At 43.5% G+C, this 14,673-nt stretch overlaps 1 protein-coding gene across 1 annotated transcript; it reads right to left on the minus strand.

Annotated features, from left to right (window-relative positions):
* Nucleotides 1–4,941: 4,941 nt before the first annotated feature.
* Nucleotides 4,942–8,122, minus strand: LOC133125264 (secreted phosphoprotein 24-like). The gene is made up of 4 exons (XM_061237048.1): nucleotides 8,036–8,122; nucleotides 7,156–7,266; nucleotides 6,235–6,286; nucleotides 4,942–5,862 (listed from the first exon to the last, which is right to left on the minus strand). Exons 1-4 carry the CDS (start codon nucleotides 8,048–8,050, stop codon nucleotides 5,783–5,785), a joined length of 258 nt encoding a protein of 85 aa, XP_061093032.1. The 5' UTR covers nucleotides 8,051–8,122; the 3' UTR covers nucleotides 4,942–5,782.
* Nucleotides 8,123–14,673: the final 6,551 nt, after the last annotated feature.

Here is a 14,673-nt window from a genome sequence, read left to right on the forward strand (position 1 = left end):
GACCATCCCTGACACAACATGAGTCTTCTTAAATAGCTTGTTATGCCAATACCACATCCCCATTTCTGGAAGACGTCAAAGGATGGGTGTTTTCAGAAAATATGCTTATTCAGATTTTTCTAGTGATTTCCAACGGCTTCAAAAGGTCACAATGTACTCTGGGTGAGATGTGTAAAACATACGTACAGTGCAGTAAGTACGTATGGTAAATAGTATGGTTATAGTGCCTATAAAATACAGTGTGGCTGCAAGTACTGTATCACTATTAAAGTTGGCATTTAACATCATAATCACTGTTTCGATTCTAAATGCAATGCAATGAAGTACAGAGCCAACACAACAAATACTGTCACTGTCCAAATACTTCCAGTAAGGACTACAATACTGACAGTAAGGACTACACTGTGTGTTTATGGAGAACTGATACGGCTGGTGCAGCAGTGAAATGGGCAGATTCACTGTCTCCTTCCTTTAACTGGCACCTAAAACAATCCAGCACATTTCCTCACAAAAAGTGCTAAAGTGCTGCAGCAAAGCGGTGGTGAGTTTTGGTCAGTTGGCGACTTGGAGTACTAACCATTGGAGATCTCTAGATATTGTTGAAGTTTGATCAAAATGCCCTTCTTGAAAACCAGGAATGTTTAGAATAATGATGAAGTTTGATTTAAATGCTTTTATTAAAACTGAAATGGTTAGAATTGAGAGTAAGTGAATCAGTCAGCATGAGCAATTAGAACTGTATGTCTGTTCAAACACATTGAGCTGCAAAGTACAGATCAGAGAACACTTAATCAGGTGTTTAAAAAGCCATAGCATTGGATATGACCTGTTTTGACAAAGTGATGCCGGTCAAGCAATATGTGTCTTTGGAAAGAAATGTTTTGAGTTAGTGATCACCAGCCCAATTTGCCTGCATCATTATAGAGGCGAAAGGTTAAGACAGCTCAGCTTTCATAGAGTGACAGAAAATATTAAGGCGGGTTAAGAGAGACAATGTGATGTTATATGACAAATGATTGGTTAGCTATAATGTATAAAGACTAGGATACTTCCTACTATTACTTTGGAATGCTCTGGTCTCTGGAAGCTCTGGAAGTGCTCTGGAACACACAGATTAATCTGTTTTATTTTAAACTAAAGATTTGTAATGAGCAACTATTGACTCTGAATATGTCTTCAACATCATTGCTGCCAATACAACTTCACCCACGTAAAAGGGACCAGGAGGAAAAGCGACCAAAAATATTTCCTCAACAATATCCATCTCCGTAGCTGCTGAAAGAGGTGTTGGCGGACCACTGGGAGGCACTGTTCCCTATGGCCAAAATAACAACTTTTACAGCACAACGCTCCAGTTAGTCATATAATAATGAATTAATTCATAAATACATGTGAAAGTAATTACATTAACCAGTAGACCTATTGCCAAAGTATTCTCAAAACTGCGATTAAATCACGTGAAACCTCTGATATATTTGTCATCCTGTTTCAGTCATTTCCCCCTTACTCATGTCACTTGTGCTATTAGGATCGGTAGGTCAATTTGGGTCACCTTTTAAAAAAAAAGTAAATGTGATGATATAATGCAATAATAATCATTGTAATCAAATAATCCAAGTAGGCTAAATCAACTGACTTCCTCGTAGACATGTTTGGATATTTTTCATCCACAGGAAATAAGATTTTGTAAATGCTACTCACAATATAGGCAATATCCTATTTATCAGAATTCGCTACTAAAATAAATAGTTAACTAAATTCTGATTATGTAACGATTTGTGACGCACTTTGAACGCGAAATCAACGTTCATTTTTCTTTGCTAATTTTAAATACTGCTGTTGTCATCAAACACCTGGCGCTGTCCCAGGCGCTGAAAACTGGCTCCTCCCTCTGCTCATAATCTTCTAGGCTTCGAGGATAATTATACTTTCATGGAAATGTGTAGCTATAAGGAGACAGATCATTTGTCGAAAACCTAATATTACAATTCGTGATGACTTGAACTGGAATCATGGCGTTCAGCAAAAGCACGACTTTGCTGAACGCCATGTGTTGTCTGCATGGTTGTGAAGTCTGTGACTAAATTACAAGGTAAGCCTTTTGTGCGGACACAATATAAACACAAGCTATTGCCAAATTAAATTTACCGGAGAAACATTTATAGTCAAACATTTATTTAATTGCATACATATTCCACATTATTTACAGATACTATGCACAAACTCGCTAGTAGTAGACAGTGCGTCTAAAAATGATACTCATGTTCAAAAGCATGTCATCCTCTCTAAAAAATAAATGAATTACTGTTTTTGGATTATATGTTCCTTCTGATCCTGATTCTCTGGAACTGCGAACGAAAAATAGACAGGGGGGCAGCTACATTAGCAGGATGTTTAAACTAAAAACTTTGTTCGCTATAAGCGCAAGTTTTGTAAATATAATATATTCCTGACGGAATTTTTGTTTTATTTTATTTTATTTGTAAGTATTTGCATTAATATACATTAAAAAAGGAGAAAACGAGTTGAATCAGCATCGATTGTTTTATCGAACATTGATAGGCTACAGGATTTACATGAAAATAGAAGGAAATGTACACAAGGAAATACAATGTTCAATGGAAATACAAACATTCATTTTCTGCACTTTCCATTGGAATCTCCAGAACACACATCTTATCAGTGATTCTTATCTTATCAGTCTGTGTAAGTCTTAGACTTAAAGGTGCCCCAACGTAATTTTCGACTTCTTATCAAGGTTAGACAAAACTCATACATTACTGATTGCAGGGGTGTGGGCATATGAAGTGGTAGATGTGTTTTAAACATGCAATATAGTTATGAAGAGTACAATTCAGTTGTGGGAACTTCCAGTTCATCTTTAAGTAGTTAATTTGGCTTAATTAGGTGTTTCATGTTTAAGCCGGCCCTCGTTAAGCTCTTCTCTGGAGGCTTCCCCCCCAAACCACTCCCAAACCCTGTGGCCCAGGCATCCCAACCTCCCCTGTGTTCCGGAACCAACTCCGCCCCCTCCCGCCCCACTGAAAAAGCAGCACAGCCTGTCGGCGGGGCACTCCCACAACCAGCCCCCTCCAACCCTGCCCAAGCAGCACAGCTTCCCCTCCAAGGGCCTGCCTCTGCCCAACCCCATCTCCCCCACGCCCTCTCTGGTCAAGCAGATGGCCAGTTTCCGGGGACATCTCCCACCGCTCCTAACGCCCCCCTGTCCCCTCCTGTGGTCAAAACCAAGCCCAAGTGGCAGCCGGTGGGGCAGGTCCAACAGAAGTCCCCCGAATTCCCCCCTCCTCCACCTGAGAGCACCCTCAACTTCCCTCCCCCACTCCCTCCCTTACCCACTGCCCCGGCTTTACCCCCTGCACCTGCTTTACCCCCTGCCCATACCTTGCCCCCTCCCCCTCCCTTACCTCCTGGTCCAACCTTGCCTCCACCCCCGCCCTTGCCCCGTGCCCATACCTTGCTCCCTCCCCCTCCCTTACCACCTACCCCGGCCTTACCTCCACCACCCCCTCTCCCACCGACCCTTTGAAGAAGTCCCTCTCTTCCTCTTCCGCTGGAGGGAAGAAGCCCCCTCCGTCTCCCCAGCGCAACTCCAGCATCAAGTCCACGTCCCCAGGGGAGTACCAGGAGTCTAAGAAGTTTGAGAGCCTGGTAAGCAAGTTCGGCCAGCCCTCCAGCTCCGGTTCGGGGTCCTCCCCAGCCTCCTCCTCGGGGTCTCCCTCCAAGGACTCCATGGTCCCTCCGGCTCCCCCCAAACCTGGCACGCTCAACCTATCCAACCTGCCCCTCGCCCTCCAGGCCAAAGTGGGGCATCCCCGGCAGTCCAGCGCCAAATTCCCATCCCCGCCTTCCGAGATCGACTACTTCCCCCCTCCTCCACCCGACTCGGAGCTCCTCCTTATATTAAAAATAAAATGTCTCTTGCATTTAAACTGAAGGTCACAATATAAATGTGTAAATCTCATTTCATCCATGCCCCAATGTTTCATTTGTCATCACATATTTCTTGATTGTCCATTATTTAAATTTCACTTTACACAATTTACACAAACAATTGCATTTTTCTTTGCTCTGTTTGGTTTGGTTCTCTTTGAGTGGCATGAACCTATTCCGCCTCAAGTCAGCTCTCTGAAATCTGAATTTACTTTTGGGCATATGATGAGAACTTCTTCAAGCACCATACATGGGTCAAATATGTAATTGTTTTGGATTCAAATACTTTTCTATGCTTTACTGAGCTTGTCTGGTGTATTGGGACCTATGAAATACTCTCAAAACCCGGCCTTCTGGACCTCTTGTTTTGCTCAGTTGCATCAGGTAAGATCAAAAAATGTAAATGATCAAGGTCTGTCAGGTACTTGTATGAAATGTGCACTCCCAATGGTGCTCATAGATGCCGGTCAGGGCTGCTGAAGAGAGACTGAGGTAGTGTGACCTACATTCTTCACCAATCGGAGCGAGGCTTCGCCTGTCAGAGGGGATCGGCCAATGGGAAAGGAGGATCCGGAGCCGCCACAGACTCCAGACGAATGGGGATTGCCCCTGCTGTGCTAGCACAGAAGTTAGTAAATAATGGGCCACAGGAAGGCGTGTGCCCTTGCTTGTTGTGTCTGTGCGAGTCCTTATTAATCATTGTCAACTGTATCAGACCAGAGGGATCAAAAGGGGCATTCTGTAGCCTTGTAGCCTAGTGGCTAAGGTACATGACTGGGACCTGGAAGGTTGGTGGTTCAAGCCCTGGTGTGGCCATGATAAGATCCTTGAGCCAAGGCTCTTCACTCTCCATTGTTTAAATTGAAAGGAGGGATACGAGGGGTTGGGTCGGCTAAAACCTACATTGTCAACACAGTATTGTGAAATAGCAGTCCCACTACATGCAGGTTTTCTTTTAAAAACAGATTCAGACACCCATCCATTAAGTACAGACGAGGCCACTGACACATTATCAATTTTATGAGAGTTTGTAGCAACAAACTGGGTCAGTAGCTACATGATGCAAGGTGTTTAACGGTTATATGGAGCAGTTACGTTGTGTGCCAAGGAATGTGAATTCAGATTGATGATGTCAGAGTGCAAGTTGAGGCGAAATATGTTTGGAGCTGCTGAAAATTCCATCTTAAACCTACCATCCGCCAGTTTACCACCGGCTTACTCTTTGACCAGCTTTATCCAGCTAGAGACTATGACCAGCTAGCCTGGAACTTGAAAATAGCATAAACCCGCTTCAAATGCCAGCTGGTCTTAGCTGGTCTTTCTTTTCAGCAGGGCTGCTACTGTATTTGAGCTGGGAGGCTACAGCAGTATTGCTTGTTGAGGGACGGGTGAAGTGGAACACAGCTGTGGGGATATGTGTGTTTCTGGGTCAGTGGATAATGATGCCAGCAGCGCAGCCGTGCAGCTCTGAAAGCCTGTATTTCACTGGGTTTCAGTGGATGTCTGGCGTCTTCCCCGAATCTGGGCTCAGTCAAACGCCGTCTGTCTGTCTGCTGGACCAATCAAAGGAGAAGGCACAGATATCTGAGCCAATCACAACCCTAGAGTGTGTTCCGATTATACACTTGCATGTTTCTATGGATATGATTATGTTTTGTTAAATGTACATTGAACAAAATACCTTTAACAAAAGATAATCATATCCAAGACAAGTATTGACTTTTTGTTGTGAATCCCAAACAGTCGATGACTAAAATTCAAAACTTGTCCCTCTGCACAGTGATTATCTTTGACATTTTGTGCGAAGTGAACTCCGGTGAGCCATGCGTTTTTACAGCATGAAGTTATCCATGCCGTTCCCCCCAAGGTGGTTGTCCACAGCGGTCCTCTGAGTGGGGGTGTTCACCGGGCCTGCTGAGACGGAGACCGGACATTTCTCAATGTTAAGACAAATCCCAGTATCAGTATGTATCTAACAATACGTCTTTACAAAGACCGTTGTTCCCATTGATAATTACATGAAATTAGCCATTTGCTAATGTTTGCTCATTTTTATCCAAACATACTTACAGTTATACTAAGCAGGGGCCAATCCCCCCCTTGAGCAATGTGGGGTTAAGGGAAACTGCACTGACCATTTTGTGGCTACACTGGGACTTGAACCACCACCCTTCCAGGTCCCAGTCAAGCACATTAGCCACTAGGCTATCAACTGCCCAGCACATAAACACAAAATATAGCCCTCAAAATTAAATGAAAATGAGGGAAATTATCTATATTCACCTCCAATCCCGAAGTGGCTCTGTCCACTCATTCCACTCAGCCTTCGGAGTGCCTGCCCACAAAAAAGAACCAGTCCAGTAATTATCTCAGGTTAAAAAAATCATACATTGAATTAGAAAAATATCCCTTGCGTTTTGTTTTTTCTAAGTTATATTTCCCCTGTTTTCCTGATGTTCTCCACTTTCCTCAATCTCTCCTGATCTCCCCTGCTGGAAATCCCACAGGTTTGAGTTGGTGAATCAACTGCCCTGTCTGTAGTCAGTTAGTCCTCCAGTTTGGCTTACTCTACTCGATTCAGGGCCTGTTTCACAAGCTGGGTAACTGCACTAAGTAAAAAGCTGGTACCCTCCCAAATCTGGAACATGGACCAAAGTAAAAAGACATGTTCCGCGTTTTACTCAGTGCAGTAATCCGCCCATCTTTAACTTGCTTTGACAAACCACAGACCAGCAATGGTGAGCTAAATCCAGATTCGAAGCCCAGCTAACGTGTTAAAGTTAGCTATCTTTCCTCAACATATTAAAACGGTTTTCTATTTGCCATGAATGTTAGCTAACCGCTTGAAATGGTAGTTCGCAGCGAACATAAATGGCTGATAACAAACGTTGACAATCATTTAGCTGTTATAATGCACTTCCCTGCTGAAAGAAAAATATATAAATAAAAAACAGCGCAATCTAGATTTTGGCCAGTTTGACCAGCTCCATATACTCAGCATGGTTTCACCAGTTCAAGCTATGTTTTGAAATAGTTGGTAGCGAGTAATTTCAAGCCTTTAAGGCGTTGGTGGCAAACTCAGTGGAATGTTAAAATCGTTCAACAGAATCTGTTTGCTGCAAACATTTTATCCGCGAACGTTCGCCGTCTTGTAAAGATCTTAGCTGGATTTGTGCCTAGTGTACCGTCCGCTCTGGGCCTTACCTCCCCGCTGTTGGACTCGGAGCTGGAGCTGTCGGAGCGGCTACACCTGAGGGAGACGAGCTCCGAGAGTCCGGAGGAGACACGTACTCGGCTGGAGCAGGACGCCGTGGCCTGGGGACAGAGGGGAGCGGCACGCGTATTAAAACCCTTTGAAGAGCATGGTTTTTGTTTGGAATATTTATTCATTTTTTATCTAAGTGATAGTTGTCGAACTCCGTCCTGCTGAAAAAAAGCGACAAAAAACGATGTTTTGGTTGTCCAGCTGATACCCAGCGAGACCAGCTCAATTTTCAAGCTGGCATAGCTGTTATTACACCAGGCTTCTGCTTTCAATTATTATTATTTTGTTTTTCACCATTACAATTCCCAATGGAAAATAGTAAAAAATAAAAATAAAAAAAGAAAGAAAGAAAAAAGTATATCATTATACAGTATAAAAATGCAATATGACACAACTTCATTTATCACCAGGTGGAAGTTGTGGCTGAAGTGAAAGCAAGTTCTATAATTGGATGCACCACTTCAGACGCCTCAGAAAAGAACAGAAAATAGCATATTTCTATTTTTACTTCAGTCCAACATTGCCCAATAATCCAAATGGGCATGAGGGCAGGAGGAGAGATGGACTCAACTGACTTGGCTTTTTGTTTTCTTTCATTGTTGCCAAGAATTTAATAAAATTAGGGGTTGGATGCCAATGTCAACAGTACGCTGCCAAGACAGTTATTCAGCCACTGAACCCAGTGACACTACAGTTCCCCTCCATGCCGCCTCGGATATCAGGATATAGATATAGCCTTTTTTTCAATCGTGCTTGTCATCGTGGTTGCATGTTATCATAGGTAACTGATTACAGATACGACACGTCCGTTCGTCTTACCACGAAGAAACCCATTTTGAAATTGCACTTCTCCGGGTCGGTGTCTGAGGCTTTGGGACAGACCGTTTCCCTGATTCCAAAGTTCAGCATCAGGTCATACGCATTGATTCCCACCGGGATAACCTAGAGGAAGAGGATGAGAATTTACCTGGATGTTTCGTTGATCAAGTTGTTCTACGGTGCAGTTTGTAAATATTTGGGCGGTGACACAATTTGTGTTGTTTGGTTCTGTGCTACATTGGATTTAAAATGTAGCAATATGAGGGTGTTAAGGGCATTTACATCCATATCAGATTATATACGTATATCTCTCTTTACATATTTCCCATTGGGATTTGCAGTGGAGCAATCTGGGGAATATGTGGAGTCTTAATGGTAACACTTAGGTTAATAAGGTTACATGAATTAGCGTGAACTAATGTAGTTGTTAACAACTTTTTAACGATGTACAAAGGATATTCTCAGATGTTTACATATTGTGAAAGAGTGGTGTTCCCCCCCCACCCCCCTTTTCCTTATGTTAAACTTCATTTTGAGGATGTGAACCATATTTGCACAGCTGTGTCAATATCGTTTACTTCAGAGAACGCTGCATAGATTCAGTGTTGACTCAGAACCTGAAAATGAATTATATTCTCACTGACCACGAGAGGGAGCCAGAGACATGGTCTTTGTTGTAATAGTGTATTGCAGAGGTGGGCAATGAGGGCCGGATCTGTTTGTGGTGTTCATACAATTAATTTTGAGGGCTATATTTTCTGTTTATGTGCTGGGCAGTTGATAGCCTAGTGGCTAATGTGCTTGACTGGGACCTGGAAGGGTGGTGGTTCAAGTCCCAGTGTAGCCACAAAATGATCAGTGCAGTTTCCCTTAACCCACATTGCTCAAGGGGGGGATTGGCCCCTGCTTAGTATAACTGTAAGTATGTTTGGATAAAAATGAGCAAACATTAGCAAATAACTCATTTCATGTAATTATCAATGGGAACAACGGTCTTTGTAAAGACGTATTGTTAGATACATACTGATACTGGGATTTGTCTTAACATTGAGAAATGTCCGGTCTCCGTCTCAGCAGGCCCGGTGAACACCCCCACTCAGAGGACCACTGTGGACAACCACCTTGGGGGGAAGGGCATGGATAACTTCATGCTGTAAAAACGCATGGCTCACCGGAGTTCACTTCGCACAAAATGTCAAAGATAATCACTGTGCAGAGGGACAAGTTTTGAATTTTAGTCATCGACTGTTTGGGATTCACAACAAAAAGTCAATACTTGTCTTGGATATGATTATCTTTTGTTAAAGGTATTTTGTTCAATGTACATTTAACAAAACATAATCATATCCATAGAAACATGCAAGTGTATAATCGGAACACACTCTAGGGTTGTGATTGGCTCAGATATCTGTGCCTTCTCCTTTGATTGGTCCAGCAGACAGGCCGACGGCGTTTGACTGAGCCCAGATTCGGGGAAGACGCCAGACATCCACTGAAACCCAGTGAAATACAGGCTTTCAGAGCTGCACGGCTGCGCTGCTGCCATCATTATCCACTGACCCAGAAACACACATATCCCCACAGCTGTGTTCCACTTCACCCGTCCCTCAACAAGCAATACTGCTGTAGCCTCCCAGCTCAAATACAGTAGCAGCCCTGCTGAAAAGAAAGACCAGCTAAGACCAGCTGGCATTTGAAGCGGGTTTATGCTATTTTCAAGTTCCAGGCTAGCTGGTCATAGTCTCTAGCTGGATAAAGCTGGTCAAAGAGTAAGCCGGTGGTAAACTGGCGGATGGTAGGTTTAAGATGGAATTTTCAGCAGCTCCAAACATATTTCGCCTCAACTCGCACTCTGACATCATCACTCTGAATTCACATTCCTTGGCACACAACGTAACTGCTCCATATAACCGTTAAACACCTTGCATCATGTAGCTACTGACCCAAACAGTTTGTTGCCACAAACTCTAATAAAATTGATAATGTGTCAGTGGCCTCCTCTGTACTTAATGGATGGGTGTCTGAATCTGTTTTTTCAAAGAAAACCTGCATGTAGTAGGACTGCTATTTCACAATACTGCGTTCACAATGTAGGTTTTAGCCGACCCAACCCCTCGTATCCCTCCTTTCAATTTAAACAATGGAGAGTGGAGCCTTGGCTCAAGGATCTTATCATGGCCACACCAGGGCTTGGACCACCAACCTTCCAGGTCCCAGTCATGTACCTTAGCCACTAGGCTACAAGGCTACAGAATGCCCCTTTTGATCCCTCTGGTCTGATACAGTTGACAATGATTAATAAGGACTCGCACAGACACAACAACCAAGGGCACACGCCTTCCTGTGGCCCATTATTTACTAACTTCTGTGCTAGCACAGCAGGGGCAATCCCCAGTCGTCTGGAGTCTGTAGCGGCTTCGGATCCCCTCTGACAGGCGAAGCCTCGCTCCAATTGGTGGAGAATGTAGGTCACACTGCCTCAGTCTCTCTTCAGCAGCCCTGACCGGCATCTATGAGCACCATTGGGAGTGCACATTTCATACGAGTACCTGACAGACCTTGATCATTTAAATTCTTTGATCTTACCTGATGCAACTGAGCAAAACAAGAGGTCCAGAAGGCCGGGTTTTGAGAGTATTTCATAGGTCCCAATACACCAGACAAGCTCAATAAAGCATAGAAAAGTATTTGAATCCAAAACAATTACATATTTGACCCATGTATGGTGCTTGAAGAAGTTCTCATCATATGCCCAAAAATAAATTCAGATTTCAGAGAGCTGACTGGAGGCGGAATAGGTTCATGCCACTCAAAGAGAACCAAACCAAACAGAGCAAAGAAAAATGCAATTGTTTGTGTAAATTGTGTAAAGTGAAATTTAAATAATGGACAATCAAGAAATATGTGATGACAAATGAAACATTGGGGCATGGATGAAATGAGATTTACACATTTATATTGTGACCTTCAGTTTAAATGCAAGAGACATTTTATTTTTAATATAAGGAGGAGCTCCGAGTCGGGGGGAGGAGGGGGGAAGTAGTCGATCTCGGATGGCGGGGATGGGAATTCGGCGCTGGACTGCCGGGGATGCCCCACTTTGGCCTGGAGGGCGAGGGGCAGGTTGGATAGGTTGAGCTTGCCAGGTTTGGGGGGAGCCGGAGGGCCCATGGAGTCCTTGGAGGGAGACCCCGAGGAGGAGGCTGGGGAGGACCCCGAACCGGAGCTGGAGGGCTGGCCGAACTTGCTTACCAGGCTCTCAAACTTCTTAGACTCCTGGTACTCCCCCGGGGACGTGGACTTGATGCTGGAGTTGCGCTGGGGAGACGGAGGGGGCTTCTTCCCTTCAGCGGATGAGGAAGAGAGGGACTTCTTCAAAGGGTCGGTGGGAGAGGGGGTGGTGGAGGTAAGGCCGGGGTAGGTGGTAAGGGAGGGGGAGGGAGCAAGGTATGGGCAGGGGGCAAGGTTGGACCAGGGGGTAAGGGCGGGGGTGGAGGCAAGGTTGGACCAGGAGGTAAGGGAGGGGGAGGGGGCAAGGTATGGGCAGGGGGTAAAGCAGGTGCAGGGGGTAAAGCCGGGGCAGCGGGTAAGGGAGGGAGTGGGGGAGGGAAGTTGAGGGTGCTCTCAGGTGGAGGAGGGGGGAATTCGGGGGACTTCTGTTGGACCTGCCCCACCGGCTGCCACTTGGGCTTGGTTTTGACCACAGGAGGGGACAGGGGGGCGTTAGGAGCGGTGGGAGATGTCCCCGGAAACTGACTGGCCATCTGCTTGACCAGAGAGGGCGTGGGGGAGATGGGGTTGGGCAGGGGCAGGCCCTTGGAGGGGAAGCTGTGCTGCTTGGGCAGGGTTGGAGGGGGCTGGTTGTGGGAGTGCCCCGCCGACAGGCTGTGCTGCTTTTTCAGTGGGGCGGGAGGGGGCGGAGTTGGTTCCGGAACACAGGGGAGGTTGGGATGCCTGGGCCACAGGGTTTGGGAGTGGTTTGGGGGGGAAGCCTCCAGAGAAGAGCTTAACGAGGGCCGGCTTAAACATGAAACACCTAATTAAGCCAAATTAACTACTTAAAGATGAACTGGAAGTTCCCACAACTGAATTGTACTCTTCATAACTATATTGCATGTTTAAACCACATCTACCACTTCATATGCCCACACCCCTGCAATCAGTAATGTATGAGTTTTGTCTAACCTTGATAAGAAGTCGAAAATTACGTTGGGGCACCTTTAAGTCTAAGACTTACACAGACTGATAAGATAAGAATCACTGATAAGATGTGTGTTCTGGAAATTCCAATGGAAAGTGCAGAAAATGAATGTTTGTATTTCCATTGAACATTGTATTTCCTTGTGTACATTTCCTTCTATTTTCATGTAAATCCTGTAGCCTATCAATGTATCAAACTGTTCGATAAAACAATCGATGCTGATTCAACTCGTTTTCTCCTTTTTTAATGTATATTAATGCAAATACTTACAAATAAAATAAGATTAAAAAGTAAATCAAAACAAAAATTCCGTCAGGAATATATTATATTTACAAAACTTGCGCTTATAGTGAACAAAGTTGTAGCTGCCCCCCTCTGTCTATTTTTCGTTTGCAGTTCCAGAGAATCAGGATCAGAAGGAACATATAATCCAAAAACAGTAATTCATTTATTTTTTAGAGAGGATGACATGCTTTTGAACATGAGTATCATCTTTAGATGCACTGTCTACTACTAGCGAGTTTGTGAATTGTATCTGTAAATAATGTGGAATATGTATGCAATTAAATAAATGTTTGACTATAAATGTTTCTCCGGTAAATGTCATTTGGCAATAACTTGTGTTTATATTGTGTCCGCACAAAAGGCTTACCTTGTAATTTAGTCACAGACTTCACAACCATGCAGCCAACACATGGCATTCAGCAAAGTCGTGCTTTTGCTGAACGCCATGATTCCAGTTCAAGTCATCACAAATTGTAATATTAGGTTTTCGACAAATGATCTGTCTCCTTATAGCTACACGTTTCCATGAATGTATAATTATCCCCGAAGCCTAGAAGATTATGAGCAGAGGGAGGAGCCTAGATTACGGTCTAGTTTTCAGCGCCCGGGACAGCGCCAGGTGTTTGATGACTTCAGCAGTATTTAAAATTAGCGAAGAAAAATGAACGTTGATTTCGCGTTCAAAGTGCGTCACAAATCGTTACATAATCAGAATTTAGTTAACTATTTATTTTAGTAGCGAATTCTGATAAATAGGATATTGCCTATATTGTGAGTAGCATTTACAAAATCTTATTTCCTGTGGATGAAAAATATCCAAACATGTCTACGAGGAAGTCAGTTGATTTAGCCTACTTGGATTATTTGATTACAATGATTATTATTGCCATATATCATCACATTTATTTTTTTTAAAAGGTGACCCAAATTGACCTACCGATCCTAATAGTACAAGTGACATGAGTAAGGGGGAAATGACTGAAACAGGATGACAAATATATCACAGAGGTTTCACGTGATTTAATCGTAGTTTTGAGAATACTTTGGCAATAGATCTACCGGTTAATGTAATTACTTTCACATGTATTTATGAATTAATTCATTATTATATGACTAACTGGAGCGTTGTGCTGTAAAAGTTGTTATTTTGGCCATAGGGAACAGTGCCTCCCCGTGGTCCGCCAACACCTCTTTCAGCAGCTACGGAGATGGATATTGTTGAGGAAATATTTTTGGTTGCTTTTCCTCCTGGTCCCTTTTACGTGGGTGAAGTTGTATTGGCAGCAATGATGTTGAAGACATATTCAGAGTCAATAGTTGCTCATTACAAATCTTTAGTTTAAAATAAAACAGATTAATCTGTGTGCTCCAGAGCACTTCCAGAGCTTCCAGAGACCAGAGCATTCCAAAGTAATAGTAGGAAGTATCCTAGTCTTTATACATTATAGCTAACCAATCATTTGTCATATAACATCACATTGTCTCTCTTAACCCGCCTTAATATTTTCTGTCACTCTATGAAAGCTGATCTGTTTTAACCTTTCGCCTCTATAATGATGCAGGCAGGTGATCACTAACTCAAAACATTTCTTTGCAAAGACACATATTGCCTGACCGGCATCACTTTGTCAAAACAGGTCATATCCAATGCCATGGCTTTTTAAAAACCTGATTAAGTGTTCTCTGAACTGTACTTTGCAGCTCAATGTGTTTGAACAGACATACAGTTCTAATTGCTCATGCTGACTGATTCACTTATTCTCAATTCTAACCATTTCACAGTTTTAATAAAAGCATTTAAATCAAACTTCATCATTATTCTAAACATTCCTGGTTTTCAAGAAGAGCATTTTGATCAAGCTTCAGCAATATCTAGAGATCTCCAATGGTTAGTACTCCAAGTCGCCTACTGACCAAAACTCACCACCGCTTTGCTGCAGCACTTTAGCACTTTTTGTGAGGAAATGTGCTGGATTGTTTTAGGTGCCAGTTAAAGGAAGGAGACAGTGAATCTGCCCATTTCACTGCTGCACCAGCCGTATCAGTTCTCCATAAACACACAGTGTAGTCCTTACTGTCAGTATTGTAGTCCTTACTGGAAGTATTTGGACAGTGACAGTATTTGTTGTGTTGGCTCTGTACTTCATTGCAT

The sequence above is a fragment of the Conger conger genome, chromosome 3 (assembly GCF_963514075.1).
Source record: "Conger conger chromosome 3, fConCon1.1, whole genome shotgun sequence".
In the NCBI taxonomy this organism is placed as follows: Eukaryota; Metazoa; Chordata; class Actinopteri; order Anguilliformes; family Congridae; genus Conger; species Conger conger.